We start from the raw sequence: 27,658 nt of genomic DNA on the forward strand, positions 1-27,658 counted from the left end.
AAGAAAGAACTGGCCTCCTCTGAGGGAGGCCGACCTGGACGATATTGCATACGATGAAAATCTACCAGACGATGACGAGCAATCAGAATCTGAATCTGATCAAAAACACAATGCCGAAGCCTGTTTAGTGTCAGCGACACCATCCGACTTTGTCTCAACAAGTAACAAACCTGGGAAGTCTGTTACTCCTAAGAAAGCCCCAGACAACCAAAAGCCTCTCAAAAAAGGGACTTCCAATCTTAAATCTGGTGCAATCCCAGTGTGGATGAGAGAAGAGGAGGATGAGGAAATAGAGTACGAGAAAGGGCATGAAGATCTGGGCTCCGTCTGGCTGGCTGAGCTGTACATGGAAGGGGAAGCAGGGTGAGTAAAGAGTGAGGGAGTGAGATATAATAACAGGGAATGAGGTGAGTAACCAGGAGACAGTTGGCTATATGAGAGGGCCGCACTGGTGGCTTGCTGTGGATTAAAGGGCTGAGCCCGTTTGCCTCAGTGACCAAGACTTCAACTCAAATCTGCAAGAGAAAATAATTTTCTAAATCGTTTTACTGTTGACTTGCTGAGCATTTGGACTTGTCTTGCAAGAATCACCCTTTGCCTCGCCTGTGAGTGGTGCATGTGAGACATGCATGTTAACTCATAAAGAAGTAAACTGGAATTTCTTTTTTCATACGTGAAGTTGAAACCTTTCTGTTTTGATCAAATGAATATAATCCTTGACATGTATTACTATTTAATCTGATAGCCCTTTCAGTACACCCCCTGTGGTGTTACCTGGTCACGTTAAATTGTTTGTAACTTTCCTTTCATATGTAGATTCACACTTACACAATTCAATTACCATTACCAAAATGAACATCAATAATAAAGTTAAAGTTATGGTATTTCCAACTAAAGTCTTCTTGAAAATGGCTTTTTCAGTCTCAAAATGATTTTGCATGTAGCACAATGATAAATTAACAACGTAAAGTGCTTTACTCAATGTGTGTTTAACTCCTAGACATGGTAGAAGTGGAAATAAAAACAGTGGATCACTTTCTTCGAAGTTATCGCGGTCGTCCTGCACGGAAAATATGTACGCAATGTTGGCATGCACATTTAGCTGTCGTTGTCGCAAAGTCGCATGCCAAGGCTTATTAATGAATAGATAGGTTTGGTATCTGACATTTGTGCATTACTTAAGTCAGCATTTTATTAGATTTTTTTGAACAATGTGTTTCTTGCGGCTCGTCTCTGTAGTTTGTAGTGCAGTCTCACATCGCCAGACCTCTGTTCCAGATTCACTCGGGGTGTCATGGGAGAAATAGTGTCCGATCAACTCAGATGTCACGGCAGCAACGCAGCTGTGAAATTAGCTGAGCATTTGAAGCCAGACTCTTGCACCACGCTGATTACGACACAACATTTGAGCTTAATTGTTCCTCTGCCCTGTGTGACCTTAATAAAATGGAGCTCTGGCTGCTTGAGATGAATGAACGTATGACGACTGAGGAATACACGGCATGGAGTGAATCACTTTTGTCAAAACTCATTGGTTTGTACATTTAGTCCTGAATCTTCCTTTTCTGTGTTCAGCCCAGGTGATCTGTCCCCTGCTGTAGCCCAGAAGCCCCATTTACCCCCTTTCAGTGAGCAAACTCCATCCCAGAGCACGGCTGTTATTCAGACCATCAAACCTGAACGTCCCCAAGCCTTAACCAATCAGACAGACAGTCCACATCATAAACCTCCCATGGTTTCTCAGCCGAAGGAAGCATTTAGTCACACAATGCAGACGGAATCTGCACTCCAACACAATGAGCCACAAAAACAGTCAAAGGAAGGACAAAGAGACGACGCAGTGGCTGGCTGCAGCCTGGAGGTAGCAGCCGAGTCGTCGGTGGTGCCTTGGCCTCTTCCTACGAACACAAACAGCAGCAGCATGGAGTCGGACTCAGAACACACCAAGACACACACAGACACTAAAGTACACGATGAGAACCAAACAGCCACGCATTCAGAAGCAAGTCTCGAAACGCAGGCTGGAAAAGACACGAAAAGTCTCTCCAAGGACAAGAAGCTTGAAGAAGAAGAACGGTTCCTGTTGGCTAAAATCCGAGGGATGTCAGGCGATGCATCCCCTGACTCTGCTCCCCGTGGCATGAGGCGGCTGGTTCCAGTCCCTGGTGACATCGACAGTGATGTCGCAGAGTCACGCAGGCAATCAGACGTCCCACCTGATCCTACTGATCATGATAAGCACTCTGTTGTTGCCTCCTTCGATGCCTTCCAGGAAATATCGCTCAGTGAGACGGAGGAGACTCGGAGAGTGGAGGATGTGTAAGTCAGCGTAGGCCGAGCCCCCGGAGCTGCTCTCTGTGATGATACGCAACTGATTCCTTGCATTTGTTTGGGAGTGTGAAATGCAGAGCCGCAGATGTAAAACTCAAAACTTATGCGCATATTAAAGGGATATTTCGCGGACTTTCAACATGCGCCAAGTTTTCAGTTTCTCTCAAATGTGTGAGTTTATTCTATAAACTTGGTGTATGGCATTTGAGTGGAATTGTATTTTTCTCTCGACGTCATCAGGAGACACGCTCAGTCAGAGTGTTTGCTGGTCACAACTCAAAGCTGTTGAGAGACTTTTAAATCAGGAACCAAAGCGACATCTTAGCCTCTTCAGCATGACATTGCTTCCATTTGAATGATTTCGGCAATATTTACTCAATTTCCTATTATGATCAAAAGGATATGACGTTCTAATATTGCCTGTTTTAGCGTATGAAGCTTTAGTAGGACTGGGAGAGTCGGATAAAACGCAGCCAAATCCCGAGTTTTCTCTCCACGAGAAAAAGATCAAGCGTGCACGAAGGCAACAGAAAGGCCTTGTTTCTCTCCACAGCTGGAATGTTTCAGTGTTCGTCCTGCTGGCTTGGAAAGCCCAGTGTTCAAACACTGTCTCATGTTTGAGATTTAACTTTGACTTTCCTTGGCCGACACGAGGCTTGTGTTGAACTCCCTCCAAACAAAGCAGCTCTGGTATTTGTCTGTGTGAGTGCGCTGCCACATGAGTGGCTGCAGGGGTGCTGCCCTGTAGATGCGAGTGTCTGAGCACCGTTTGTTGCAGGACTCAGCCAAACAGCGTAGACCTGTGTTTGGAGCAGTTCACGCCGTGTGACTCAAAGCTGTATGTTTTTTTTTCTCTCGTGCCCTCTAACGTCAACCCTTCGGCGAGATGTGCCTGCTCACCGCTGTCATGTAACAAAGCCTGCATGCCGCTTGCTTGGAACACAGCTCGCATTTTTTTTGTTGATAGCAGGTCGCTTTATAAGCTCGTTTTGCCAACTTGTGTTTCCGTCTTTATTCTCGTCTTCTCTCAGGCAAAAACGCCAGCCGACATCGGTCTCCGACGACGGAAAGAAGACACCATCAAGTGAGCCTGAAAACACATCCATGTCTCCTTATCAGTGTGAGACAAAGTCATCTCGACTCCCTACCCTAACCGAAGAAGAAACTCCAGCTGCCCTTCACGCGGTCCGGGAGGAGGCTGACGGGAAGGACAGCACAAGGGAGGTAAAGATACAGAAACGGACATGAACTTCCACACGCTTTTTTTTTTTTTTTTTTTTTTTTTAAATAACTCAGCCAATAATTAATGCAAACACACTTTCCTCTCTCCTCCTCGCTCAGGATCTGGTGAACTCCAGCCAGTCGCTGCTCCAGTGGTGCCAGGCCATTACCAACAAGTACAGAGGAGTGAGGGTCACAAACTTCAGCACCTCCTGGAGGAACGGCCTGGCTTTCTGTGCCATCCTGCACCATTTCCATCCAGAAAAAATGTACTTGATCTGTTTTCCTTGATAACGTGTGAGAATATTTTAGATGTATGTTGCACGTTAAGATGATATCAGCTTAGTATGTACGCTATTCAGTTTTAGTGTAAATTACAAGGCAAGTTCTGTATTTTTCTCTCTTTTTTGTGTTCTCCAGCGCGTTTGACAAGCTGGAGCCTCACGACATCAAGCTCAACAATAAAAAGGTGCAGTGGAGAAGCAGTCTTTTGTTTTACAACATTATGGAAAGAAAGGAAATCAGATAAAATAAACAGAAGGAGGATAAAATACCAATTTCATAAAAAATACAAAACTTTAAACTTCTCTAGAAAATGAATCTAATAGGTGTTGTGCAGATACAATAAAATGTAAAATAGTCCATATCCATCATTCAACAAGATTTTACTATGTGGTCTGAAGCAAATGTTAAGTGTGAGTTTATTCTTTAGGTAATGTTATGAGCAGAAGAATCTGGAAATATTGCATTTTGTACATTATAACACATTTATGAAATGGCACACAAGAAATCAAGATGCTTTTTTTTTTTTTTTTTTTTTCTCCATTTACTGTTTATTTTCTGTTTTCTTCAAGGCATTCGACGGTTTTGAGGCCCTGGGAATCTCTCGCCTGTTGGAGCCCTCCGACATGGTCCTGCTGTCTGTCCCTGACCGGCTCATAGTCATGACCTACCTCAGCCAGATCCACTCGCACTTCACCAACCAGGAGCTGAGCGTGCTGCAGATAGAGCACAACAGCAGTCAGTCCAGTTACGGCCTGGCTCTCTCCGGCCCCGCTCCCAACGACGCTGATGCTGCGGCTTTCTGCATTGCCCGGCTGAACGAAGGAGTGAGTCTGGAAGAAGGAGGAAGCAGCACTTTAGTCGTACCGCCACCGAGAACCAAGCGACCAGTTAAAGGTATAGTCCCTATTTCTTCGTCCAGATTAACTTTCCACCCACTTTTATTCTATTTATTCAATGCCAATGGGTTTTACTTTGTCTGTCTATTAAAGAATGATGCTGATTTAATTTAGGGTTTTGCACATTTTAATCTCCTCATGATAACAAACTCGTGCCTATAAAAGTTACAAATCCCATTTGGTAATTAACTACATTCACCTGAAAAAAACAAACAGACAAACTGAAGCAGAGAGAAATGTTAAATAACAACAAAACAGAGTAAAGTCAGGAGAATTGAAAAGGGGAAGTTAAACTTTAATGGGCCTCGGGGGCAATCGGGAATCTGAAGTAGCAGAATTTCAGCTCTAAGCACAGATAAACACGCCATAAAGCCAAGTTCACGACACCTCAGGTACGGATTTAGTAGATTCCCCCAGAGCGTCTAAAGATACCAGATGTGTGCGCCGAAAACGATTTTGCACGGCCCGACTCATATCTGATGCTGATAGACCAATAACATGGTCTCAGTGCACGGGTAATGTGATTTTCAAAAGAATGTAAATATTTCTCACCTTATGCAGCCTTAATGTGTTTCATTCCAATACAAATCCTCTGAAAACCCCCCTCAGCTTCCTTACATGGGTGAGAAAATCTTAACATGACTATAGAACTCTCTGTGAAAGTAAGACTAATTGTGACGATCTTAGATAATCGTTTGCTCTTTTTCTCACCCACAATGACTCATTTTCTCTCCTTTAAAACTTAGTTGTTGTTGTTGTATTTTTTTATAATAATACTCCTCATCTGGTTTTAGTTGATGAGTCTATAACTCCAGTCCCGCCTCCAAGGTCGGCTACCAAGACGGTCAAATCTGGTTCTGCTCAGGTAAAAAAAAAAAAGAGTTCTTCTTCTTTGCTGCAGCTGCACAAACAGTGTTAACACAATAATCTATAAATTACTTTCAAGAGAAACACTTCCTGCACTCACCTTTGCTTAACCTTCAGCGAGTCCTTTACAAGAGCTATGTCAATCTTTCCTAGGATGAAGACGCAATGACTTCTACTATGACAGAAAACAAAAGAGGTAGATACGGAAAAGCTCCTTAAGAATTACATGTCGGATATTTGTAACTCGTCTTAATTCGCCCTCTTTGTCACTTCTCTGGCTTGATTTGTCCCGTGTGTTCATTGTTTGCAGAGTCACAGACTGTCGCTGATGTTCAACCTAAACTGGACGAGGAAACGATGGTCGGTGTCCGAGTCTCTCATCGCCGCTTCTTTTCTCTGCCACTTCAACTCTCGCAATAAATGATATACATGTCAATCAATATTACCAATTCTTTCCAAGAGATCAAATACTATCTCGTTCTTTTTGGCATTTCTCTAATCTTTTGACCTTCTTCCTCTGCTTGTCTTCTTGTTTCCCCTTCCCTCATTGCTGTCCGACTCTTTTCTTTTGATCTCCTTCCCCCTTCCTTCCTCCTTCCTCCTCCTCCTCCTCCTCCTCCTCACTGTGTGGATGCCTGTTATTGTGTATGCTCATGCATGGTGGTTGGATGTGTTTGGATTTATGTGTCCGTGCGATGGGGGCTGTGGTCAGTGTCTGCAGGACACCAGCCAGTACGTGCTGAGTGAGCTGGCAGCTCTGGAGACGGAGCAGAAACACATCGACAGCAGAGCCGCGGTGGTAGAGCGACGACTGCGGAGCCTCATGGAAACAGGTGAGTCATGCACAGCACGCAGGTTTGTGATTGTGCGTGCCGCCGTGCAGAATTTCAACTAAACAAAGTGAAACTTTTATGAGGCGCTCATTAAAATACTTTAAAATTAAGTCTGTTTACCTTTGGGTGTTGTTAAAAGCTATTTCGGGACTTAAGTTTTTTGATTTTAGAACATTTTAATGTCGGTATAAATACAAAAAAAATCTTTTTTATCATCTTAGCACAAATTGCATAATGTTTTAAAATTTACATGTCAAAAATAATCTCAAAAAAATGTTTTAGAAGTCTTCACTGGATGTCTTCACGGTTTGCCTTTCACATCCTAAACAGTGCTGGGTAATAGTGTGCTGCCAAGAATGTGTTATTTTCAGAAAAACGATGTGTTTTGTAATCGTCATTTGGTTTTTATTGGTTCGTATTCTATCCCAACAAGAGAAAAGACTCAAATATGGGCACTGGCACAATGGAGTACTCAGATGGGCGCGTGACTCTTCTTTCATACATTCCATCTGAAAACCATAAAACTAAAGTCGCTTCATTTTAAATGGCCGTTACTTGTGTAGTCATAGGATATCTCCAATTCCTTTTAGCGTGGATCAACAACTGAGATTACTGTGTGTCAGCTGCTTCCACACTCAAACATCCATATCTTATACCGCTTATCCTGTTCAGGGTCGCGACCATAATCTGTGCAATATATGTTGTTTTTATTATTTTATTTTGAGCTGTGCGCAGACTGTCTTGTCCTCCTGTTCACCCAGGGAGTGACCGGGATGAAGAGGAACGGCTGATACAGGAGTGGTTCACCCTGGTGAACAAGAAGAACGCTCTGATTCGCAGACAGGACAACCTGGAGCTCCTGTAAACTCTCCCACTCCTGAACACAAAACCCACACTGCACTTCACACTTTGGTTGGGGGGGGGTTACCTGATTATTCTCTGTGTCCACAGACAAGAGGAGCAAGATCTGGAGAGGAGATTTGACCTTCTGACCAGAGAACTACGAGTCATGATGGCGATAGAAGGTAAGTGAAGTTATAGTTTGAAGTTAGAATTTGATGACGCAAAGACTGAAATGCCAAAATAAAAGTGCTTATTGATATTTTACCTGGTAAAAGTGGAGCTAAGGCAGAACAGGGTATTTTTTACATGTGCCACATGTCTCCCTATAGTGACCTCTGACTGACCCGCAGGAGGTCAATGAGGAATAATGAATCACATAAAAGTCACTGTCCATGATGCGTGCAGTGCTTAAGCTCATAATAATAAAGCTGAATCCTGTTGGTTTATAGGAAAGATGAGAAGATGAATGTAGATTATACTGCTCAATTACTCAAGTACTTGAAGTAAAACATGAGACTTGCATTTATGAAGTGGTATAATTAAACCGATCAGAGCTGAAGTCACTTCATGGCTCATCTCGCATTGTGAGTTTGTCATGTGACCCACTGAGAAAATCAGCTTCCCACCAATGAGCCCAAATGGATCACAAACTTTATGAATGCCTCTAAATGAACCCAGTTGTTCAGCCTTAATAAAAGTTGTGTTGTTTTTCCTGTAGACTGGCAGAAGTCGTCCACTCAGCAGCAGAGGGAGCAGCTGCTCCTCCAAGAGCTGGTGTCTCTGGTCAACCAGAGGGACGAGATCATCAGAGACATCGACGCCAAGGAGAGAGTGTGAGTGTGCGCGGGCGTGTTCGGTTGATTTAACCATAAAAATGCACTTAAAACACTTCATTTTCAACTTGATAGTGGCTTTATAAGATATTAGACTGACTAAGTTATGATTTTATCAATCTTCAAGTCCTCAATAATTCATATTATATGTCTTTTAGATTTATTGAAATCAGGTGAAATTAAGTTACCAAACAGTCGCTTTCACTTTCCTTATTCGTTTGCAATGAATTGTTACACATCTGATGGTTCTGGGCTGTTTTGTCATAATGTGTATGTGTGTTTTCAGTGCGCTGGAGGAGGACGAGCGTCTGGAGCGAGGTCTGGAGATGAGGAGAAGGAAATACAGCAATAAAGACAAATGCGTGCTGCAGTGAAAATATTATTTAAAAAAAAAAAAAAAAAAAAAAAAAAAAAGCTTTCAGGACCTCAATTTTTTTTAAGAGCCTTTGTTTTTCCAGAGAGCACTGAGTATGGCTGCAAGGTGTGTTGTTATTATTTTCAGTCTGTCTTAATATATTAGTAATATTTTAATTGTGTTGCCTTATTATTATTGTTATTATTTATTTGAACGTGTCAGGTTTGTTGTATACCTATTGCACATTTAGTATTTTGTGTGTTTGTGCCTTATGGGAGATTATTCAGTATTCAAACACTGGTTTTAGTCCTCTTTTTGTTTTTCTGCAGTGGGAGGTAGATAAAGCTCCAGTATCACGATGTGAGTCTCTCACAGTTAAAGCCAAAGCGTGCCTTCTAACTTTTTTTATAGTGAATAGGTCATGGTGGTTTATTATTGGAATTGTTTGCACCCTGAAAAAAGATTTATTATTAACAAGTCAAGACATATCAGATATAGGAATACAATGCCATGAGCTGGACTCAAACCCCTCTGTGCCGTTAGAGCAGGTTTTGTGTTAAAAAAAAGAAAACAGCCACACATTTCAATGAGGCCCTAAAAGCATCCTCGAACTTACTCAAGTGTTGATTGAAAGTTAAACCCTGATGACTTGAACGTGCCACGGTCTGTGTGGATGTTGACGGTCATGCCCCAGAGTCACAGAGACGTAAACGTTTTCTCATTTCTGTTTTTTGACGCTCTCGCGGTACTCTGCCTCGCATCCCTGCGGTGGAACTGTCACACACTGTCTACCTGAGGTGGCTGCCTGTATTTATGAGGTGATCTTGATGAATGTGAGGAAGACGAATAAACATTGGTTGCTTACGTTCGTCAAGGACTGGACTCCGCATGTTTTTGAGAAAAGAAATATCACGTGTATCCAGACAGAATAACATTTGTTTTCAAATGATGAATTTGATCTTCTTGGTCCAGTGGCGACGACTCCACACTTTCACTTCCCTGGCCAAAGTTCAATTTCCTCTTGTTATTATTATTTTTTTTTTCAAAAATATAAAATTAGATTGGATAGAACTTTATTCATCCAGATTCATGAAAAAAAAAGTTAGACCACGCCCACCTGCTCAGCGCCAACATTGCCGCTTCCTGATTGGTTAAATGTTGGAAATGTTGGACGGAGCGTCACAATTGGTTGAAATGTTGGAGCAAGTTTGACCTCTGTCCTCGAAGATGTCCAACTTTCCCTCTGCGGCCCGGGTTCAATTCCCAGTCAGGGAACATCTGCTCTTCCTCAGTGAACAGCATGTTGTATATACTCTAATGTGTTGGAGTATGTGCACATACTTTACGGTAAACCTCGGTCTGACACCAAAGAAGAAATGCACACAGTCTCTACAGACGTTACCAGTAAAGACCTGTCCCACTTGGTGAAGCTTTTTAGAGACCTAATTACACCTTTTATGTGCTTTGCTTTTCTTTTCTGTTTACAGACCATTGTTAAACTCATTCCACTCATGAACACAAAGAATGTGCCACTGAGACAAATTCAAAGTGGAATTTTTCACCTCAGTTCTATTCTAAGTTGTGTTATATTATGATTTGATCATTGTGAATGCTTTCCACCAGGTCACAAACTGCAAACGTAGAAAAGCATTGCCATTTCCACTATCACAAAGTCACAATACCGTCCGTCTTCTCTGATCAAAATCTTTAACTCTGAGAGAAATTCATGTGCCTATGTGGTTGTGTGTGCATGTCCTTATTTTCTAGTGGCTCCATTTCCACTCACTCGTTTTGCTTAGTCTGCAGAAGTTTGCACACACGCGCTCGTCTCCAAATAAACTGAAACATGAGTCTTCTTCAATGACATGACGGATGCAGTTGTCAACAAATACACGACTGACTGGCTTTTTGTTGCGTTGTTAACACAGACAAGGTTTCTGTAAATCCACCAGTGGAAATAGTGTTTCCTTGCCTGGAAAGATGCAGGGACCCGTCACATAAGAGGAATTGTTGGTTGGAATTGTTGCCGCACATATCCTACCTGCTCAACTTGAGCCAGTGTCAAGAAAAAGCTGATTCTTTTTGCATCCTTTTACCTATGCACATACCCGCTTCCTTACAGGCATGGAGGAAGAAGACCAATACTGCCATTTTCAAAACTACCTGGCTACCAGGCTGTTAATTAAGAATTGCATATAGTATCTATGATCGATGTTATAGGGAGCAAATGATTCTCACTGTCCTCTGGGTTTTTCTGGGCCTACTTCTCTGTTAAAGTACAACAAGGAAAACATTATGGCGCCATGAAACGTTTGCTTGTATGAAGATGTAATTGTTTTGATACAATAAGTGTATGTGTATGTGTGTATGTGTGTATGTGTGTGTAGAATTTGAATGGAAGGGTGACGTCAGAGTGTAGTGTTCCTTTTCACATGTTATCTCTCCCTGGTGGTCTAGTGGTTAGGATTCGGCGCTCTCACCGCCGCGGCCCGGGTTCGATTCCCGGTCAGGGAACGTCTTTTCACAAATTGAAAATGTAATTGTCTTTAATGCCTTTCTATCAGTTTAAATGAATGGACCTTTAAGACTTAAAATTAAAATAACAAATATATCGTTGCAAGATTCTCAACACACTTTAACTACATTAATTTGATATAAATTATTATGGTTAATTATAATGAAATACATTTCCAGACAAATATTTTGTCCATTAAGATGAAAATGATTTCGAGTGCACTACTTGTCTGAACATTGAAATTGTGACGTCATTTAGTTGCGCCACGTACACAATCGTACATGTCCCTGGTGGTCTAGTGGTTAGGATTCGGCGCTCTCACCGCCGCGGCCCGGGTTCGATTCCCGGTCAGGGAACGTCTTTTGTTTAATTTCCCAAACAACTCTCCGATTTATCTCTTCAACTGTTATTCACGTCTTTTCAACTATAGTATTAAAACACAAACACACTGAAATTCAAATGTCACTACTTATAGATCACGCTTCCAAAGTTTACAACAAACCAATATACTTTAGAAATTAGAAAACATTATGCTCTGCATAACTAGTTCAGATGACAAACATGCATCAGATGTATACGCTAACGGTGTGCTGTGTATAAAAGTGACCATTCAGGCTGGCTTGTAGTAGAGTATTAGTGCTAATCAGCTTTCTCCTGCAGCACAGATCTTCACTCCTCTGAGATCTGCTAATCTCAACTGACAGGCAGTGTCGAGGCAGTCCAATGCATGAACCTGTGCAGCTTTTACAGCTCTCTCTCACCTGAGCAACCTCCTGAGTCTTTCGCCGTTACTTGCAAACCCTCATCTCTGCGTGGCATTACAATGCAGGGAGAGCACACCCACGCAAGGTGTTGGGTGTGTGTGCTGAGCTGTTTTCTGCTGGCTTGTTTCTATGTCGGAAGTTTGTACATCTGGAACGGAAACTTACCAAGGTATACAATCGTTCTGCATTCTCCAGGCAGTGCTGCAAGGCTGCCATGTAGACCTGTGTGTGTGTGTGTGTGTGTGTGTGTGTGTGTGTGTAGGGACCATCCCAGTGTGATAAAGCGCCGCTGTGTCAGTGTGCTGTTGGTCGCTGCTCTGTCACCTGCAGTGGTAAAGATGTGGACACACTGGGCTGAAATCAAGGTGAGGAGATGTTATTGCAGAAAGCGTGCAAAAGTCTATTCTTATTTGTATTTGTATTCTTATCATTTGTCGGTAGTAGTACGACTCATATGTTGTCACATATCAAGATAAGATTGCAGTCAATGTCTCACTCAAAATATGACCTCTGACCTTACAAGTGAAAGGACATTTCTACGGTCACACTCATTTCTAAGTATACAAACACATTATTTCCAGGTTGATGTGTCTGTGTTGGAGTTGATGGGCGTTCGTGTGAAAGGTTTGATTCCTGCACTCATACTGCCGTTGTTGCTAACAGTGGTAAGTCAGGCAACTCAAAATTATCCTTGAAATGAAGTTGATTAAGTAATGTTTCTTTGCATCATTACATTAGCCCGAGATGTCTGATAACATGAAATTAAAGGGCAGACAACCACAAGAAAAAAAAAGCAATCTTATTCTATGGATGATTTCACAGTACTTAGCTGAGGACACACATGGCTCTGAAGGAAAGGAAAAATTTTTATTAATCCAGTCACATGAACACCCAGGAATCATTTATTTGTATTAATGTGGGCAGAAATGAAAATAATCAGAACCAAGCAGCTTTTCAGGAGCTCCAGGAAGGACCACGCTGTAGGTCCCATTTCCCTCTTACAGCATCTTCAAAGTGCTGCTTCAAGTCAGGTCTGACTTTTCTGAGATTCAATTTCAATTCTCACTTCGCCACAGTGAGGCTTTCCAGTTTCCATTCAATTCAGCAGTGGGATCCACCACACACAAAGTAATCGCCATAGAGGTTCCAGGTTTTTAAATTCAATGTTGTTGCTTTTTTTTTTATTTACTTCCACTGGGTGTTTTAAACAACTAATTTTATTCCATGCATCAGGTTTTTTATTTTGGACCCCTGGTTCACTCGGCCATGGACAATCCTGATGGCGTCACTGGAGAGCTGAAGTCAGCGCTGGGTGTGTTTCTCTCTTCATCACTTCAATGTTACGCTGAATGAAACGCGGTACGACAGTTTCACATGTGTGTGTCATGTGTGCCTCCGTATAATGTTGTCATGAGGTGTATTTTCCCAGATGTTGGGTCGTGGAGGTTATGTGTGAGAGATGCAGTGTGGCTCAGAAACCAGGTGGTGGCGCCACTGACAGAGGAGCTGGTGTTCAGAGGAGCCATGCTGCCCATGCTGGTGCCCTGCACTGGACCCACAGCTGCCATCTTTACAGCTCCACTGCTGTTTGGTGTAGGTATGGCTGCAACAATTCCTCACCAGAAGATAACTGGAACCTGCAAGCAGCTGTGTTTACAACGGTTTCACGGTCAACATTAAAGCTGCATTATTGTTTAACAGTGATCTTTGGTGGTTTTCTGGTATTTCCTTGCAGTTCAATGCTGCTTTCCTTTGTTTTTCCAGCTCATTTTCACCATATCATAGAGCAGCGGCGCCTTGGCAAGGATAGCATGCACATCATCCTCCTGGTATCAGGTCAGTTTCTTTAAAGTCTGTTTAACTATATTGGTGTAGAAAAAAAAAAGCTGAATGAGGCCACAGAGTGAAATGATCCATGAATCAGTTCACAGCAGGTTTGGTTGGATTTGGTTTCTCGATGCTTGTCTTTCTGTATTCACCCTTTGAGTGACATGCGACCTGTAAAGCCTGTGTCCAGTCTTTTGTCCAACATATTTGGCCAATCAGTGCGGTCAATAAAGGGCAAGAGAAGGAGCATTGGTGTTGAGAAGAACAAGTCTCAATGAATAAGAATGTGTATTCAATGCAAATCATATCCTGATTGTAAAGCTTGATTCTTGTATGTTTTCCTGACCGGGCTTGGTAAAAAAAACAACAACAAAAAAAACACACAGCTGTGATTTTATTCATTCACTCACACATTTGCACCAGATTTCATTTGTTTTTGTTGCTGCTTTAATTTCAGGAATGCAGTTCCTTTACACAACGGTGTTTGGTGCTTTTGCTTCCTTCATATTCATGCGAACAGGTGAGATGAGCGAAGCACTCGGTCTGCACTTTCCAACATACTCGCCTCTTTACACGCCTCATGAAATCTGTGATTTGTTCCGCTGAAGGTCACGTGGTGGGTCCGGTGTTGTGCCATTCCTTTTGTAATAGTCAGGGCCTACCTGACATCAGCGCTGCCCTGCAACACCCCCAACATTCACTTCTGCTTCCTTTGTATTTGCTGGGCGCTCTGATGTTCCTGGTGCTGCTCTTCCCGCTGACGGACCCCTTCTTTTATGGTGCCAGTCCCATCTGCAGCCTTGCTCTTCCCCCAGCATCTGTATGTTAAATTAAATGAAATAAAATACACTCACACCCTCACGTTTAAGTCTTGCAAAGCCTGGATTATACTTTGACACTTTTAAATCTTAAAAAATATATACATCTTCATAGTGTCTGTGAATGCATAGCTGTGTGTGGGTTGGTGAGCGTGAGAAGCGAATGGTTCTGGCAGTTTAGACATTTCCTGCAGGGTCGAAAATATTTCCTACTGTATTGAAACTTAACACCAGTACCACTTTCCCTGGCTGAGACGGAGAAAGAGGTGTGTGTGTGTGTGTGTGTGTGTGTGTGTGTGTGTGTGTGTGTGTGTGTGTGTGTGTGTGTGTGTGTGTGTGTGTGTGTGTGTGTGTGTGTGTGTGTGTGTGTGTGTGTGTGTGTGTGTGTGTGTGTGTGTGTGTGTGTCTGCAACTGAGAAAAGCTGATGACCTGTTGGAATGAATGAGTGAAAGTGAATGGCAATGGAGGAGACAGAGCCATAGAAAAGGACATTTACCCCGAAGGAGAGACACACATCATTGCCAAAACATATACAAAAGAAACCAGAGAGGAGAGAGGCAGGGGAAAGGATATTCTGAAAGCTGAAGCAACAACCAAGAGCAATGCCAACAGGAAAGAAGAGGGGGGAAAAAAATAAAAGAATAAAAAGGGAAGGTAGAAGGAGAGCATGAGGAAAAGGTTTGCGTCCCCCCCCTGGGAAATTGAAAATGTGGAATAGCAGAGCAGAGGGAGAGGAGAGGAGGTTATTTAGGGTGCATGGAAATGGTTGAGAGGTGAAAGGTCATGTCGGACAATTAAGATTTATGGGACAGCCCAATGAGTTACTGACAAAAACCGTGTTTACGCCCTCAAAGTAGTGAAGGTAAAGCAAATTCACCTCAGTTACAGTCAAGTCAGGACTAAAACTAGAATCTTATCATATTTTTTTTAAGAATTTCAATAAATTCAACCCTCACTCCCTCTATTTATATATAGAAAAATGTTTTTTTTTTTTTTTGTTTTTTTTTTTTAAATCAAGCAAACCACTGAAATCACTCTTTAATATGTAGATTCTATGCATACATAAAAGTCTTGTTTAGTTCAGTTAATGTGTTTGTTTTCGTGTATTTGTAATATTTATTTTTAGTGTTTAACTGAAAAAAACATTCAGAAATGTCCTCTAAGTGAAATCATCAGCTTTGAACAGGAACAGGAAAGTACAATAAACGTATTAATGTACTTCCTGTTCCTGTTTAAAACCCCAGGTGAAGAACTCACTTCCCAAAGGTGGAATTTGCCAGTTTGTGTTCGCACACATTGAAGTAAATACAAGAAAAACCTCATGTTTGAGGGGCAAAACCTGATTGCTCTGAATGTGCGATCACTCATTATAATGTAGAGTGAACAGATTATGAGTGCATAGTACATTTAACGGGTTAAAGGCGAATATCAAAACGTCAGTCCGCCTCATCATCAGTTATATAAAGTTGTTAATATGGCGAATCTAAGTCCAGAACGTTGCAATCCTCTCAGCTCTATTTTATCTCAAACAAAGCAAAATGTGATTTTAATCAATGAAGCTCTTCCTGGCATCCATCCGCTAATTGTCTGTTTACTGTTTATTGAAGAGCAAATAGCTTATAATGGAGGCATATCCCTGTGATGTTCCATCTCAATGAAATAATATCTGCTTTGACTCACTGACTACATCTGATTTCTATAACTGAAATGCTCGTGCGTAACAATATAATACCCGCTGTATTTACCATACCAAGTCATCGCTGATGTCAAACAAGAATCTATCTTCTGCTGAGCACTGTTATATTCTGGAAAAGGTTACTTTTAACAGGATTAAAGAGGCTATTTTTCCTCATCTTTATTTATTTAAGGCTCAACTGCTGATTTGTCATCGTGCTCCAGCTCCACTCTACTATCATACATCTCAACTCAGTCACACTTGGGATCTTTCCAGTGACATCACTGCGCAGGATCAGGGTTGACAGCAGTTTAGGCAAGGCGCGACTGGATGTGCTACTAATGTGTTGTTTTTCTGGAGAAGTGCTAGAATGTAACAAGTTTTGGCAACCTTTAGTCACTGCCTAATGAGACAGTGTGTTGGAGCCCAATACTTCACTGCTGGGAGTTTGACTGGAAGACCGGCGAATAAAAGTGAGGGCGGGGGGGGGGAGTTGTGTTTGGACTTTTTCACCCACAACAAGTCTGGAGAAAGATTTAGCTTTACCTTTTGGGAGCAATTCACCTTCTTTTGCAGATGCTGAGTCAGACAGTTTATAGTTTAACTGCTTTTATTTTCAGAAATGTTTTTTTTTTTGTGCTTTCGGGCATGCAGTGAAACCTGAGTCCAGGTCACATGAGGGATGTAAGAATGTGTTACAAAGCAGAGATGAGAAGATGCTACTAAAATAAATCAGGCCAGTTGGTTTATCTTAAAGGTCTGACACATCAGACGCCGGCCTGTCTCTGTCGCTGTGTTGAACCTTTGTGTCCTGTGACTGTCCCCCTTGTGTGAGGCGTCGTCATCCCTTCTGCTCACTGTTAATGCCTTTACCATTACGAACAGATACACACACACACACACACACATAAACGGGTCTATCTTCAGAGAAAGATGACTGCAACTTAAAAGAAACTACAAAAAGAAGAGTAACGTGTCAGTGCATGTCTGTGTGTGCACATACATGGCTGTGTCTGCGGAAAAGCTGAGCCTAACCTCTGGCAAAGGAATAATCTGTCGGGAATTATCCTCTCCCACTTTTCTCCACTCGCTCTTCCTGCTTCTCAGCAGTTTTTAAACCTCGACTGTGTTGGTCTAAGGTTTGTTTATACATGTGTGATTCTTTATGTGCTACTTGATAACACATGCATCACTGTCACCTGAGCCTGGTTGTCCCGTTACTTTCATTGCTGTCTCTCTAAACCAGACTGCGTTTTTCAGACAGACAAACGAGTGCACTATCTAGTTTTGGGGTAAGTAAATGAAAGAACTTATTAGATTTTCCAAACTATACTCGTGCTTATCCAAAGATCTCTTTCCACTGGGTAATGGTAGTGGTCTGTGTTTGTACTGGGCTTTTCCCAGGTGTGAACACAAGTCAAACTGAGCATAAAGGAAGCCGGACATGGCTGAAAAGACTCGGCTTAGTAACCCGTTGTCTTGTTTAATAGAGCTCAACTAATGCCACCAAGCAATCGGCTATCTTGACACGGAGCTGTGATGGAGCGCGCCCAACTATTTTACAGCCACCACTAAAACCCTCCTAACATTTTTCGCTGATGGGGTCAGTAACTGAAGACTTCGTCTGGCAAGCGTTTATGCCCTCTGGATTTAACAACTGGATTGCGACCCCGGCTTGCTCAGATGTTTGTGGTCGAGATTTGTTGACGGTTTGGGTGTGGAAGGACGGCATCGGTGTCTGCCGGGAAAGATGAAACACATGGGGCTTTTCAGGGAGAAATGGATAAAAGTATCATCTTTTTCCTCCAAAGAAATCACCAGGAATGCCGACCGTCCATTCTTCAACCACAAGGCTTCTGCTAATTGCTTCAGTGTGTGCGTCCGTGCGTGTGTGAGACCGAGGACACCGACGGTTGGGAAAAAGGAACAGCTGACGTGTCCCGCTGTCTCCGATAGGATGCAAACGCTTCAGTAAGCCTGGATGGTTTGAGTCTGCTCCGGCCTGACACAATGCGAGAGGAAATAACAATAATAACGCAGTTTCCCCTCAGTTGACAAGTTCAGTCTTAATCCACGGACTTTAAATTCCCTCTATTTGTTTTACAGGCAATTACAGGAAGGGTTGACCTATGCTTGAGTTTTAGCTATAAATCACTATACCAGAGGGGTCACTTCTTATTTTCTATATACTTTCCATGTTGCATAGTAACATAACATTAAAAAAGTAATCAACACGATGATTGCCAATATGCTGCATGTAATAACATCTACACAATAACAGCATGGTGCACCATGCAATGCTTCAATGTCAAAATATGTCCACGCATACCTTTCATTCATAGAGCCGCTCTCTTTTTCTGTCACGCCTGAAAGAAACGCACACAGTCATATACAACCACATGCTGCTCTGCTGGCCAGTGGAGCGGCTGGGGTTAATGTAGTAGTGGTAGTGACAGCAGAGGTCAGAGTCATCCACTATAGAGTTAAAAACAACTTAAAACAACATGCTCCTGGAATAAAGTGGATTTGGACAATCGGGAAAATATTTTCTATTTTAAAAAAAACAAAAAACAAAAGAAAACACATCTTCAGTTTTTACCAAAGTAAGTGTAAAACCCTAAGTCTGTGTCATCGGATGAGCTCATCTAGTTTCATATTCCAGTTGGAGTCTCTGTCAAGCCTGTCCATACAGATTATTTTTGAGTAAAAGTGCCAAGATGATATTTTTTTTTTTGCTTTATTTAGAGGATGAGCAGTATTACAGCTGCCCATTAGCTCCACGGTCACTTTCCCCCTTCCTGCACATAAGCAGGCAATGAACTCACTTTAGCTCCCTTAACTGGAAAATAGCAGTCAGTAATCAGTAATGTTTACTTTGTTCCACTTAAAAATGTAGTGGCGTTACTTTACAATTTACTATAGCAAAAAAACTAAATGAGAACTAAGTTGTGTGTTGCTTTTGATATTCTCTCTTAGTTCGGCTGTCGTTTTTAGTGTGACCACATAGTTGCTGCTTTAACACGTTAGCTGAGCCGTCAGGCTGTCAGCACCGTGTGACTCAATCTACAGCACGGGTGTCAAACTTATTTCTCTTCAGGGGCCAAATACTACGTGTCCACCCTGTGAAATGATGGCACAATAATCTATACATGTTTCCCCTTTTGTTTTATAGCAACAACATGCAACTAAAGGAAATTTCATTGAATGGTTTTTACACTAAACCTAAAAAATGTTAAATGCACAAAGACAAGTAAAATGCCAACATGTCAAGGGTTTCCTGGTGTAACGTGTTAAAAAAAAAACCAAAAGGCCTCTAATTTGCAGCTGTTTTTGTTTGGTTTCTTTGCAACTAAAAATGCATCGACTGTTTTTTTTTTCTCTTGAACTCATCAGAAAGATAATGCAATAATGTCTCTCTGCAGACTTTGATGGCAAAATCCGGATGCTTCTCTAAACACGTGATTCCTTCAGCCGAACATCAAACTCACAGAGACGTCAGTACTAACAGCTTTATTACTTTCATTATTTGAACCAGTTGCACATTTTTTGCCAACAGTTTTGCATTAGTGCCAACAGTGCAGCTTGTAATATTTGTTTAAGAACGTCAGTAAGCATTGGTTATTGTCGGTTAATTTCATTAAAACGCTTTGTATTCGCTATCGTATGAGAAAATACTTGTAATGACCCTTCGTTGCTCGAAGTGTGGGTTTTTGTTAAGACTTTTTTGTACCTTAGATGATAAAAAAAAAAAGAAAAAGCCCTGAAGTTGCTGTTCTCTCTCTCCATGGTTATCCCCCTGCATATTTTCACTTACTCATCGAAATACCTCCTTAACTCCTGAATAGATTGGCTGAGGTTCTGCTGTGTGTGTCACATACTGAGTTTGGCTGAAGTTACACTTTTATGTCAACGCCGTCTAAAAGTTCACATTTTTTGATGTTGAATGAAAACAATGCTCGGGTGGTTAGCAGTATGATTCGGCGCAGACATTCATTTTCACCACAGTATGAATTTTAATAACTTTTCCATCTGATCCTCCTTTATTTTGTGAGGAAGACTGAATACAAACAAAAGTAATGTTTGACAGACTCCCTGTCTGGTAAAAAAAAGTAATTCATATCACATGTTTCCTCAATAAAAAAAAAAAAAGGTAAATAAAGCATAATTTGTTCAGATTTTATGTTTTTTGGGGCAAGTGACCATATTAGATAACTTCTGGATTTCTCCTGTTTCTGCCAAACTAATAATTATAGCTATATGACACCCATGGAAAACTTGACTGGAGCAAGTGTAAGTCTTCTTATTTAGGTTGGTTTGGCCCATTGACATGTCATGTGTTGAAACAGTAGAACTCAGTAGTCTTTAGTCAATCTTTTACTCAGCCATATAGTCTGTAATATATTCAATGTAGGGAATTTTGATTCCTGAAAATTAGGATTTGATGTCATTTCAGCCAGTTTAATTCTTTTCGAGATATGCTATTCTATGTGCATGGATCATGAGTGTGTTTAATCACATAAAAGCCATACATTCTGTTTCAATCACAGCTGAGTTTGACATTCTCGATTTCCAAGTGTTTCCGTGAGTGCTGTGTTAAGAGTTAAATAGTCACCAGAGAACATCGAATCAAGAACAAGCTATTGGGTTGCTAAAAACAGACTTAGAGGCTGAAGTGGAAGGTAGAGTTCAGCTGCTTGGAAGCAAGAAGAGAATGTATCGCAGCCAGAAAGGACATGTGGCAAGGGGCTAGGAGTCGAGGAAGGAGAAAGTAGGCCGTGACCGAGGAGGCTGCAGTGAAGAGGTCTGCGAGTCCCATTAGAGGTCTTAGGGCTGAGAGATGCAGCAGTCTGGATGTATTGTATGTAGATTCATGTGAACGGGGGGAATTGGGGTGCAGGAGAATGGAAAGAATTGGTTTTGTCTGTTTTATCAATTACACTTCAGGAATGTGTCTCTTGGGGCGTGGCAGTCTGAGCGGGAGGAGGAGCCAGCCGGGCCAAAGGATAGAATAAACAGACCAAGAGTGGGAGGATTGGGTTAAAAAAGAAGGGGGTTCTGGGGAAAAGATTGCTGATTTGAAAGTAAAAAAAACAAACAAAAAAAAAAAAAACACATGAAGCTTAAAGGAAAGAGTGGGACAGAAGTAGTGAGAAGAAGATCAGGTAAGGGTGGAGAACGGGAGGACGTGAGAAAGGAGAGGAGGGACAAGGGGACGAAAGAATAATAGGGGAAGGGAAAGAGCTGAGAATGGGGTAATCCAAGAAAAGCAGAGAAAGATGGGATGAGGGATGTGGAGGAGGAGGAGGAGAAGGAAGAAAGAAAAAGCAGGAGGAGGGGAGGGGGCAAGACCAAAAGGCTCTTTAGGTTCTCTAGGATGCTGAGGTTTGATGTTTGCTCCAGTCTCGTTTCAATTATTGTTACATAACTGTAAAAGACTGCTGAACAGTGAGATTGTATATATGTTTTCTGCCAAGACCAACACACCACAGGCAGGCGACTCATCCGCTGTGGAGAGAGCACGCCGGCCCAGACGCACAGCGACTGGCTAATAACTGATACAGCTGCACATGGGAACAGCGCGACTTTTCCATGTCATCATCCTTTGTTAAAAAAGCTACAGCGGGTGAAATCATTCTGTCATTTTTGAATTTGCATTAAACAGCCCTTCCACACCAGACTTGGAGGAACACTGCAGACCATAATGATGACATAAAGCTTGCACAGTTGTGTTGTGGCAGATCACGCTGACTAAAATGAGATCGACTTTTATGTGAGGTTAAATTGTGCGGCAGTTATTTGTGCGTGGCAGGCTATTTTTGCTGCCGGAATCAGTCATTTGTCCTCAAAAGCACATTTAAATCGACAGCTTTCCATTCAGGATTCCATTCTTCAAAATCACAAGCCATTGGTTTTATTTGATTTTCATTGGGTTTTGCTCGCTGCATAAACATATGGATAATAAATAAAAAAAAAAAAATTTTCTTTGGAAAAATCGAACTCAGCTTTTGACTTTGCGCCACACGTGTGGATGTGGAGGATCGTGTGGCGGCAGTGGAGGTACCCCCCCAGTTACTGCCGCTCCCCAGTTACCGAAAGGTCAGGCTGATGCACATCTGGCATTTCCTGTTTCCTCTTCTCCAGATGCCCTCGAGTGGTAGCCACACACACACACACACACACACACACACACACACACACACACACACACACACACACACACACACACACACACACACACTCACACACACACACACTGCAGACCACTTACTCCTACACTTAAACATCTGTGTCCATAAGAAGCTATTTAATAACAGCGTGAGAGCAAACTTAACGCAGACATACACACAGAATGTGCAACGGGCCAACAGGTATTCCATACTCAAGACCTTTCCATTGGACTGTAAAAACGTCCAGCTGCACGGCCTTGGTAGAAGAACCGACAAGCGACAAAAAATAATATGACTGGTGGAGAAAAAGAGGAACTAGGATAGAGCTAAAAAAGACGACAAAGAAACAGATTAAGAGAAAGAAAAGCAACGAAAGGCGGATAGATTTGGAGAGATCATTAGAAAGGCAGATGTGGAGGAGACGGAGAAGAAAAGGGAGAAGAAAAGAAGGGGGAGACAATCTCTGCATCTCGCAAAGCTGACAAACACTTTCCACTCCTGTGGATGCTATGCAGCATGCACGACTTACTGTAAAGGTTGCGTGTGCATGAGTGTGTGTGTGTGTGTGTGTGTGTGTGTGTGTGTGTGTGTGTGTGTGTGTGTGTGTGTGTGTGTGTGTGTGTGTGTGTGTGTGTGTGTGTGTGTGTGTGTGTGTGTGTGTGTGTGTGTGTGTGTGTGTGCGTGTGCATGGAAGTGCATTTGTGTGTCTAAAGCCATGGGCGAGATGGGGGACAGAATGGTGCCGTATGGTTTTCATAACTCTCTTAGGGTTTTCAATTCTCCTAACCCCCCCCCCCCCCCCCCCTCAAACCCCCCAGCCCGTCAACCCCTCCAGCCTTCCCTTATACACTCACACACTTCACCAGCCCCCTCTCCCAAAAACACACAATTCTTTTTCCTCTACGTAGACTCCCCCCTTTTCACCCTCCCCCATCTTTCTCTCATTCTGAGATTCAGTCAGAAAGCCAACTTTGCAGAGGCAAGAAATCCACAGCAGGATTAGAAACAATGCAGGGATTCTGCCCCTGATCTATTTTTTTTTGTTTGTTTTTTTCAAATGCATTAATGGACTTTATTCCACTTTTCTGGACTTCAATTGAAGCGTAGACCCTTTTTGGATCCGGACTCTATTGGTACCTCACTGGACTGTATTTTGGACTGTACAGGACTCTCCGGGGAGACTTCACTGGCTTCAGTTTTATATAGGGTAGGCTCTGTTAAAATCGGCTTTACTGTGGCAGCAGGACTGACAGTTTGAATGGAGTTTGATCTACTCTGCACAGCAGGGCTTTTTGTCTGAGGACTTTGGCTAATTAGAGGTAAAGTGAAGTACACAGATGTCAGTTCTGAATTCAGCTTAGCTCAAATTGAGGGAGAGATAATTGAGACAAAGTTATTTATTTAAAAACATCATTTGAAACAATAGAATATTCTCAATTTGAAACAGGTTTAGTAAAAGAAACATTGATCTGTTATTAGGTAATTTATTTTGACCACTAGGTTTGGATACTCATTTGAATGTTGGCCGAGTCGCAAGCTGCAGTTTAAGTGGAGGATGAAAAAGTTGAAAACAGGAGCAGTAGCAACAGCTGCAGCAGCAGTATGAGTCTCTTGTGCATCCTCTGGCTGCTGGCTGTCTGTCTGGCTCCTGGAAGCCGAGGCCAGAGGCTGAGGGAGACAGACGGAGACCAGGAGGCAGGCAGAGCTCAGCTGGAGGAGAAAGACGCGATCTGCCACCAGGACGGATGCTACGCCGTTTTCCTCCAGAAGAGAAGCTTCAGGGAAGCGGGGCGGAGCTGCCGGGAGCGAGGTGGGACCCTGGCAACAATGCACACCCTGGAAGCAGCGGGTGTGGTCCACGAGCTGCTGTGGGCCACTGAGGCACAGGGGTCCAGGTTCAGGCTTCGACTGTGGATCGGACTGCACAGACCTCCACGGCAGTGTTCATCCACCAGGCCCCTCAGAGGATTCGTCTGGGTCACAGGTCTCACCTCTTTCATGTTTTTTTGTTTTTTTTGTGATTGACCATAATCCTTACAGACACAATTCATATCCACTTCTAATAAGTCACCAGCAAAATTGTATGAAGTTATAGTAATAGTCGACACTCTCCAAAAAGACATCACACTACATTATCAGATTATGGTGTTAAACTGTAATCCTACACCCTGACTTCTCTCACTGTGGTGTCCAGCTTCAGAGCTTGATGGTCATCACATAAACTTTGTTTTACAGTGGCATTGCTGCATGGAAAGTTCAATTCCATTTCGACCATATTGCTACCCCTAATTCTGATTTGGTTGCTATACATATGTCACTCACACTCCACCAGATGGATAGTGCTTATTGGATCTTCTCCAATATCATTGAAAATATTAGTCTTACTAACTTCCTGTTGTTAGTTAGCCTCTCTTATCCATAATGCTGAATAGCCATACAGACATAATTGTTTCATATTTTTCTAAGTGATGATTCGTCTTCCACTGTAGAAAGTGTGGATGTAAGTGGGCGTCTAAGTTACCTGTATTTATTATTTCAGAAAGAATAAACTCAAAAAATTCTTTGGATTCGTTGGATAATCCCAGCAGGAAATACAGTGAACTTACTGCAGAACTAATTGAAGGTAGTTTATGCTCATTCACACAGCTTATACACATCAACCCAAATGATGCAGCACAAGAAAAAAAAGGTTTCTTTTTTCCTGTGCGTATATATAGGAGTAAGTACAGCTGTAGCATTTTTAAGAGACCGTAAACACATTTCATGCAGATCTACAGCTGGAGACCATTTGTGAAGTAGTTGCTACATTTTGTGAGGGAGATGAACCTCACCCCATCAATGGAGACTAGAGACAGGACACCTGGTGGAGCTGCCACAAAAAAACAATTGGCATTTTACAGCTCATGTGTATTGGTTTCAGATATTTCTGACTTTAGTGACTCCTAGTGGTAATCTCAACCAACAGCAGCACCAGTAAACCCCATCAATCATATATCCATTAGAATAACGTTAGAAAGAGTATACCACATTGACAATGTAGCTGTGTTATCTCAGCTTCAAAAAGAATTCTTTAAGAAAATTGAACTAAGAAAATAAATGTGTGCCTTCACTTATTGTTTTGTTTGCTTAACAGGCGACCAGGATGGTCAGTTCACTAACTGGCTCCGCGAAGAGACCCCAGGAACATGTGCCGCTCCCCGCTGCGTGGCCATGACAGTCCACACTTCCGAGAGTGGTCGTGAGAGCAAAGACAATTTCCGGTGGGTTGACGGCTCGTGTGCTGTGCCTTTGGATGGATATGTTTGCCAGTACAACTACAAAGGAATGTGTTCGCCTCTGGGGGATGAGGGGAACGGCCCGGCTGTTTACAGTACCCCATTTCACCTCGTCAGCACCCAGCTGACTCATGTGCCCTACGGGTCTGTTGCTACTATGCCATGTTCCACAGACACTTCAGACCCAGAAACTTCCACTGAGCAGACGGTTCTGTGCATGGAGAGAGATGACAATACGGTGGGCTGGTCCAGGGATGCCCCTCTCTGTTCATCCAGTTCTGCAACACAGAACCAGGACTGGTGTAATGGGGATCATGGATGTGAGCAGTTCTGCCAGAACACAGACACTGATTACTACTGTTACTGCTCTGAGGGCTTCATGATAGATGAGGATGGGTACAGCTGTAAGCCCGATCCCTTAAGCCAGACCGATCAACCGCTATCCTCCGATGCTGCCAGTCCCACTGAGGAACCACAGATCAAGGAGGTCTGTGTGGAGATGGGCTGTGAGTACAATTGCATGGAGACAACTCGGGGCATCCGCTGCACATGCCCCCCGGGCTACCAAATGGGCCCAGATGGCCGTAAATGCTCCGATGTGGATGAATGTCGACAGCAACCATGTCCACAACTTTGCACCAACATCCCTGGAACCTTCCACTGCACCTGCCACTCAGGGTACCAGCCAGATGATGAGGGCGAGTGCGTGGACATTGATGAGTGCTTGGATGAAGGCAGCTGTGAAGGCACTTGTGAGAACACGGTGGGATCTTTCACATGCCTGTGCAGCACCGGCTATGAGCTGGGGAGCGGAGGACAGTGCGTGGATGTGGACGAGTGTGTGGGGGAGTCGCCCTGCCAGCAGCAGTGTCTCAACTATATGGGAGGGTACCAATGTTACTGTGACAACGGCTTCGACCTGCAGTCCGACGGACTCACCTGCCAGCCTTCTCCTGATGATGAAGAATACTCCACTTTGACTCCTTACACCAGCGACTCTGCATATATACCTGACTTTGACCCAAACAACGATGTTCCTTGGTCTTCGTCTTTCACCCCTGATCCAAACTTTGAGGCCGACACTAACTTTGACGTTGATTGGCTGACCGTCGCCCCTGAAGGAATTTCCCCTGAGATGTCTCACAGGTCAGACAATGATCTTAACCAGTGGGATGTCTTATCGCCAAGACGATATCACACGACCCCATCCCCAACACAAAAGCACAGCACAGGCAATGAAATTGATAATGAGGCTGAAGCTAAGTCTGGTGGTAGAGAAGCTAGTGGTGGGGTTGGGGGAAAGAGCTCTCATGGGTCACATTCTGGGGCAAGGGAGGCAGGGGAGAGCAAGTTGGACAGTACGGAGGAGACGCCAGGGGAAGGAGATGGATCGACTGCAGGCAAAAAGAAGCACGACAAGAGCTGGCTACTCGTGGCCCTGCTTGTTCCTCTCTGCGTCTTCCTTGTAGTGATGTTGGCTCTGGGCATTGTTTACTGTACCAGCTGTGCGGTGGACAAGAGCCTCAGCTTTTCAAACTGCTATCGCTGGATACTCCCCACAACGCCTCCCGACAGAAGGGACGGAAAACCCCAAGCATGAACCCTAACATAAACAAACACGCACACAGATGTGTTTAATGCTCAGATGTCTGTTAACATTTTTCTCGTGGAGCTGGACTGCTCATTAAAACCTACACTTTGGATATAGTACAGCTGAATGCCTCCCCCACCCATCATGGAAAACTTCAATCTTTCTGTTGCACACACCGTCTTTGTAAATAATTCACTCTTGCCATGTTTCTAAATTTCAATAAAACCTTTGAAATGATCAATACTGTGTGGTCCATAAACCAGTCTTGGTTTTAACAAAAGTTAATTCACAATAAACAGATGAAAGTGTGTGTGCGTGTGTGTGCGTGTGTGTGTTATTTCTCTTTTTAAAGTATGTGAAGCACTTTGTGCTACAAAAACTGTATGAAAAGTGCTATAGAAATACAATTTGATTTGATTAGATTTCAAATATTCTTAAAGATCCAGGGGTTCGAATACCACCAAGGACCCCATCTCATGCTTATTTTTTTCCTCTTTTGTCAATTTTTATTTTTCCCCCTTCATCCCCTTTGAAGGACGAGTGTTCCCCAGCTTGGACGCC

At 42.8% G+C, this 27,658-nt stretch overlaps 4 protein-coding genes across 7 annotated transcripts in view; all 4 read left to right on the forward strand.

Moving 5' to 3' along the window:
* LOC308121559 (EH domain-binding protein 1-like) overlaps nucleotides 1-9,336 on the forward strand; it is a 29,450-nt gene extending 20,114 nt beyond the window's left edge. For 3 of the 4 annotated variants that reach the window (XM_080482846.1, XM_080482843.1, XM_080482844.1), the window contains 12 exons: nucleotides 3,363-3,555; nucleotides 3,673-3,821; nucleotides 3,973-4,021; nucleotides 4,407-4,731; nucleotides 5,528-5,598; nucleotides 5,754-5,796; nucleotides 5,911-5,960; nucleotides 6,313-6,433; nucleotides 7,195-7,294; nucleotides 7,385-7,458; nucleotides 7,995-8,109; nucleotides 8,396-9,336. In XM_080482846.1, the coding sequence (XP_080338972.1) occupies nucleotides 3,363-3,555; nucleotides 3,673-3,821; nucleotides 3,973-4,021; nucleotides 4,407-4,731; nucleotides 5,528-5,598; nucleotides 5,754-5,796; nucleotides 5,911-5,960; nucleotides 6,313-6,433; nucleotides 7,195-7,294; nucleotides 7,385-7,458; nucleotides 7,995-8,109; nucleotides 8,396-8,483 (1,378 nt within the window). In that variant the 3' untranslated portion in view covers nucleotides 8,484-9,336. The remainder of the gene's footprint in view (nucleotides 1-3,362; nucleotides 3,556-3,672; nucleotides 3,822-3,972; nucleotides 4,022-4,406; nucleotides 4,732-5,527; nucleotides 5,599-5,753; nucleotides 5,797-5,910; nucleotides 5,961-6,312; nucleotides 6,434-7,194; nucleotides 7,295-7,384; nucleotides 7,459-7,994; nucleotides 8,110-8,395) is intronic. The other variant, XM_080482845.1, reaches the window with a different exon arrangement.
* The window catches only part of LOC308121312 (actin filament-associated protein 1-like 1), a 120,600-nt gene extending 104,904 nt beyond the window's left edge, over nucleotides 1-15,696 (forward strand). Inside the window, exon 20 of the transcript XR_013936090.1 lies at nucleotides 15,685-15,696. The gene's annotated coding sequence lies outside the window, so the exon portion shown is untranslated. The remainder of the gene's footprint in view (nucleotides 1-15,684) is intronic.
* LOC308121433 (CAAX prenyl protease 2-like) lies at nucleotides 11,695-14,430 on the forward strand. Its single transcript, XM_080482664.1, has 8 exons — nucleotides 11,695-11,912; nucleotides 12,006-12,108; nucleotides 12,325-12,408; nucleotides 12,977-13,055; nucleotides 13,173-13,340; nucleotides 13,508-13,579; nucleotides 14,028-14,090; nucleotides 14,179-14,430. Exons 1-8 carry the CDS (start codon nucleotides 11,707-11,709, stop codon nucleotides 14,397-14,399), a joined length of 996 nt encoding a protein of 331 aa, XP_080338790.1. The 5' UTR covers nucleotides 11,695-11,706; the 3' UTR covers nucleotides 14,400-14,430.
* A 7,481-nt stretch (nucleotides 15,697-23,177) lies between the features above and the next one.
* LOC308121776 (uncharacterized protein) lies at nucleotides 23,178-27,409 on the forward strand. Its single transcript, XM_080483243.1, has 2 exons — nucleotides 23,178-24,215; nucleotides 25,365-27,409. The coding sequence occupies exons 1-2, from the start codon at nucleotides 23,834-23,836 to the stop codon at nucleotides 27,104-27,106; spliced, it is 2,124 nt and encodes a 707-aa protein (XP_080339369.1). The 5' UTR covers nucleotides 23,178-23,833; the 3' UTR covers nucleotides 27,107-27,409.
* Nucleotides 27,410-27,658: the final 249 nt, after the last annotated feature.

This window comes from Lipophrys pholis (assembly GCF_963383615.2).
Source record: "Lipophrys pholis genome assembly, chromosome: 16".
NCBI classification, from domain to species: Eukaryota; Metazoa; Chordata; class Actinopteri; order Blenniiformes; family Blenniidae; genus Lipophrys; species Lipophrys pholis.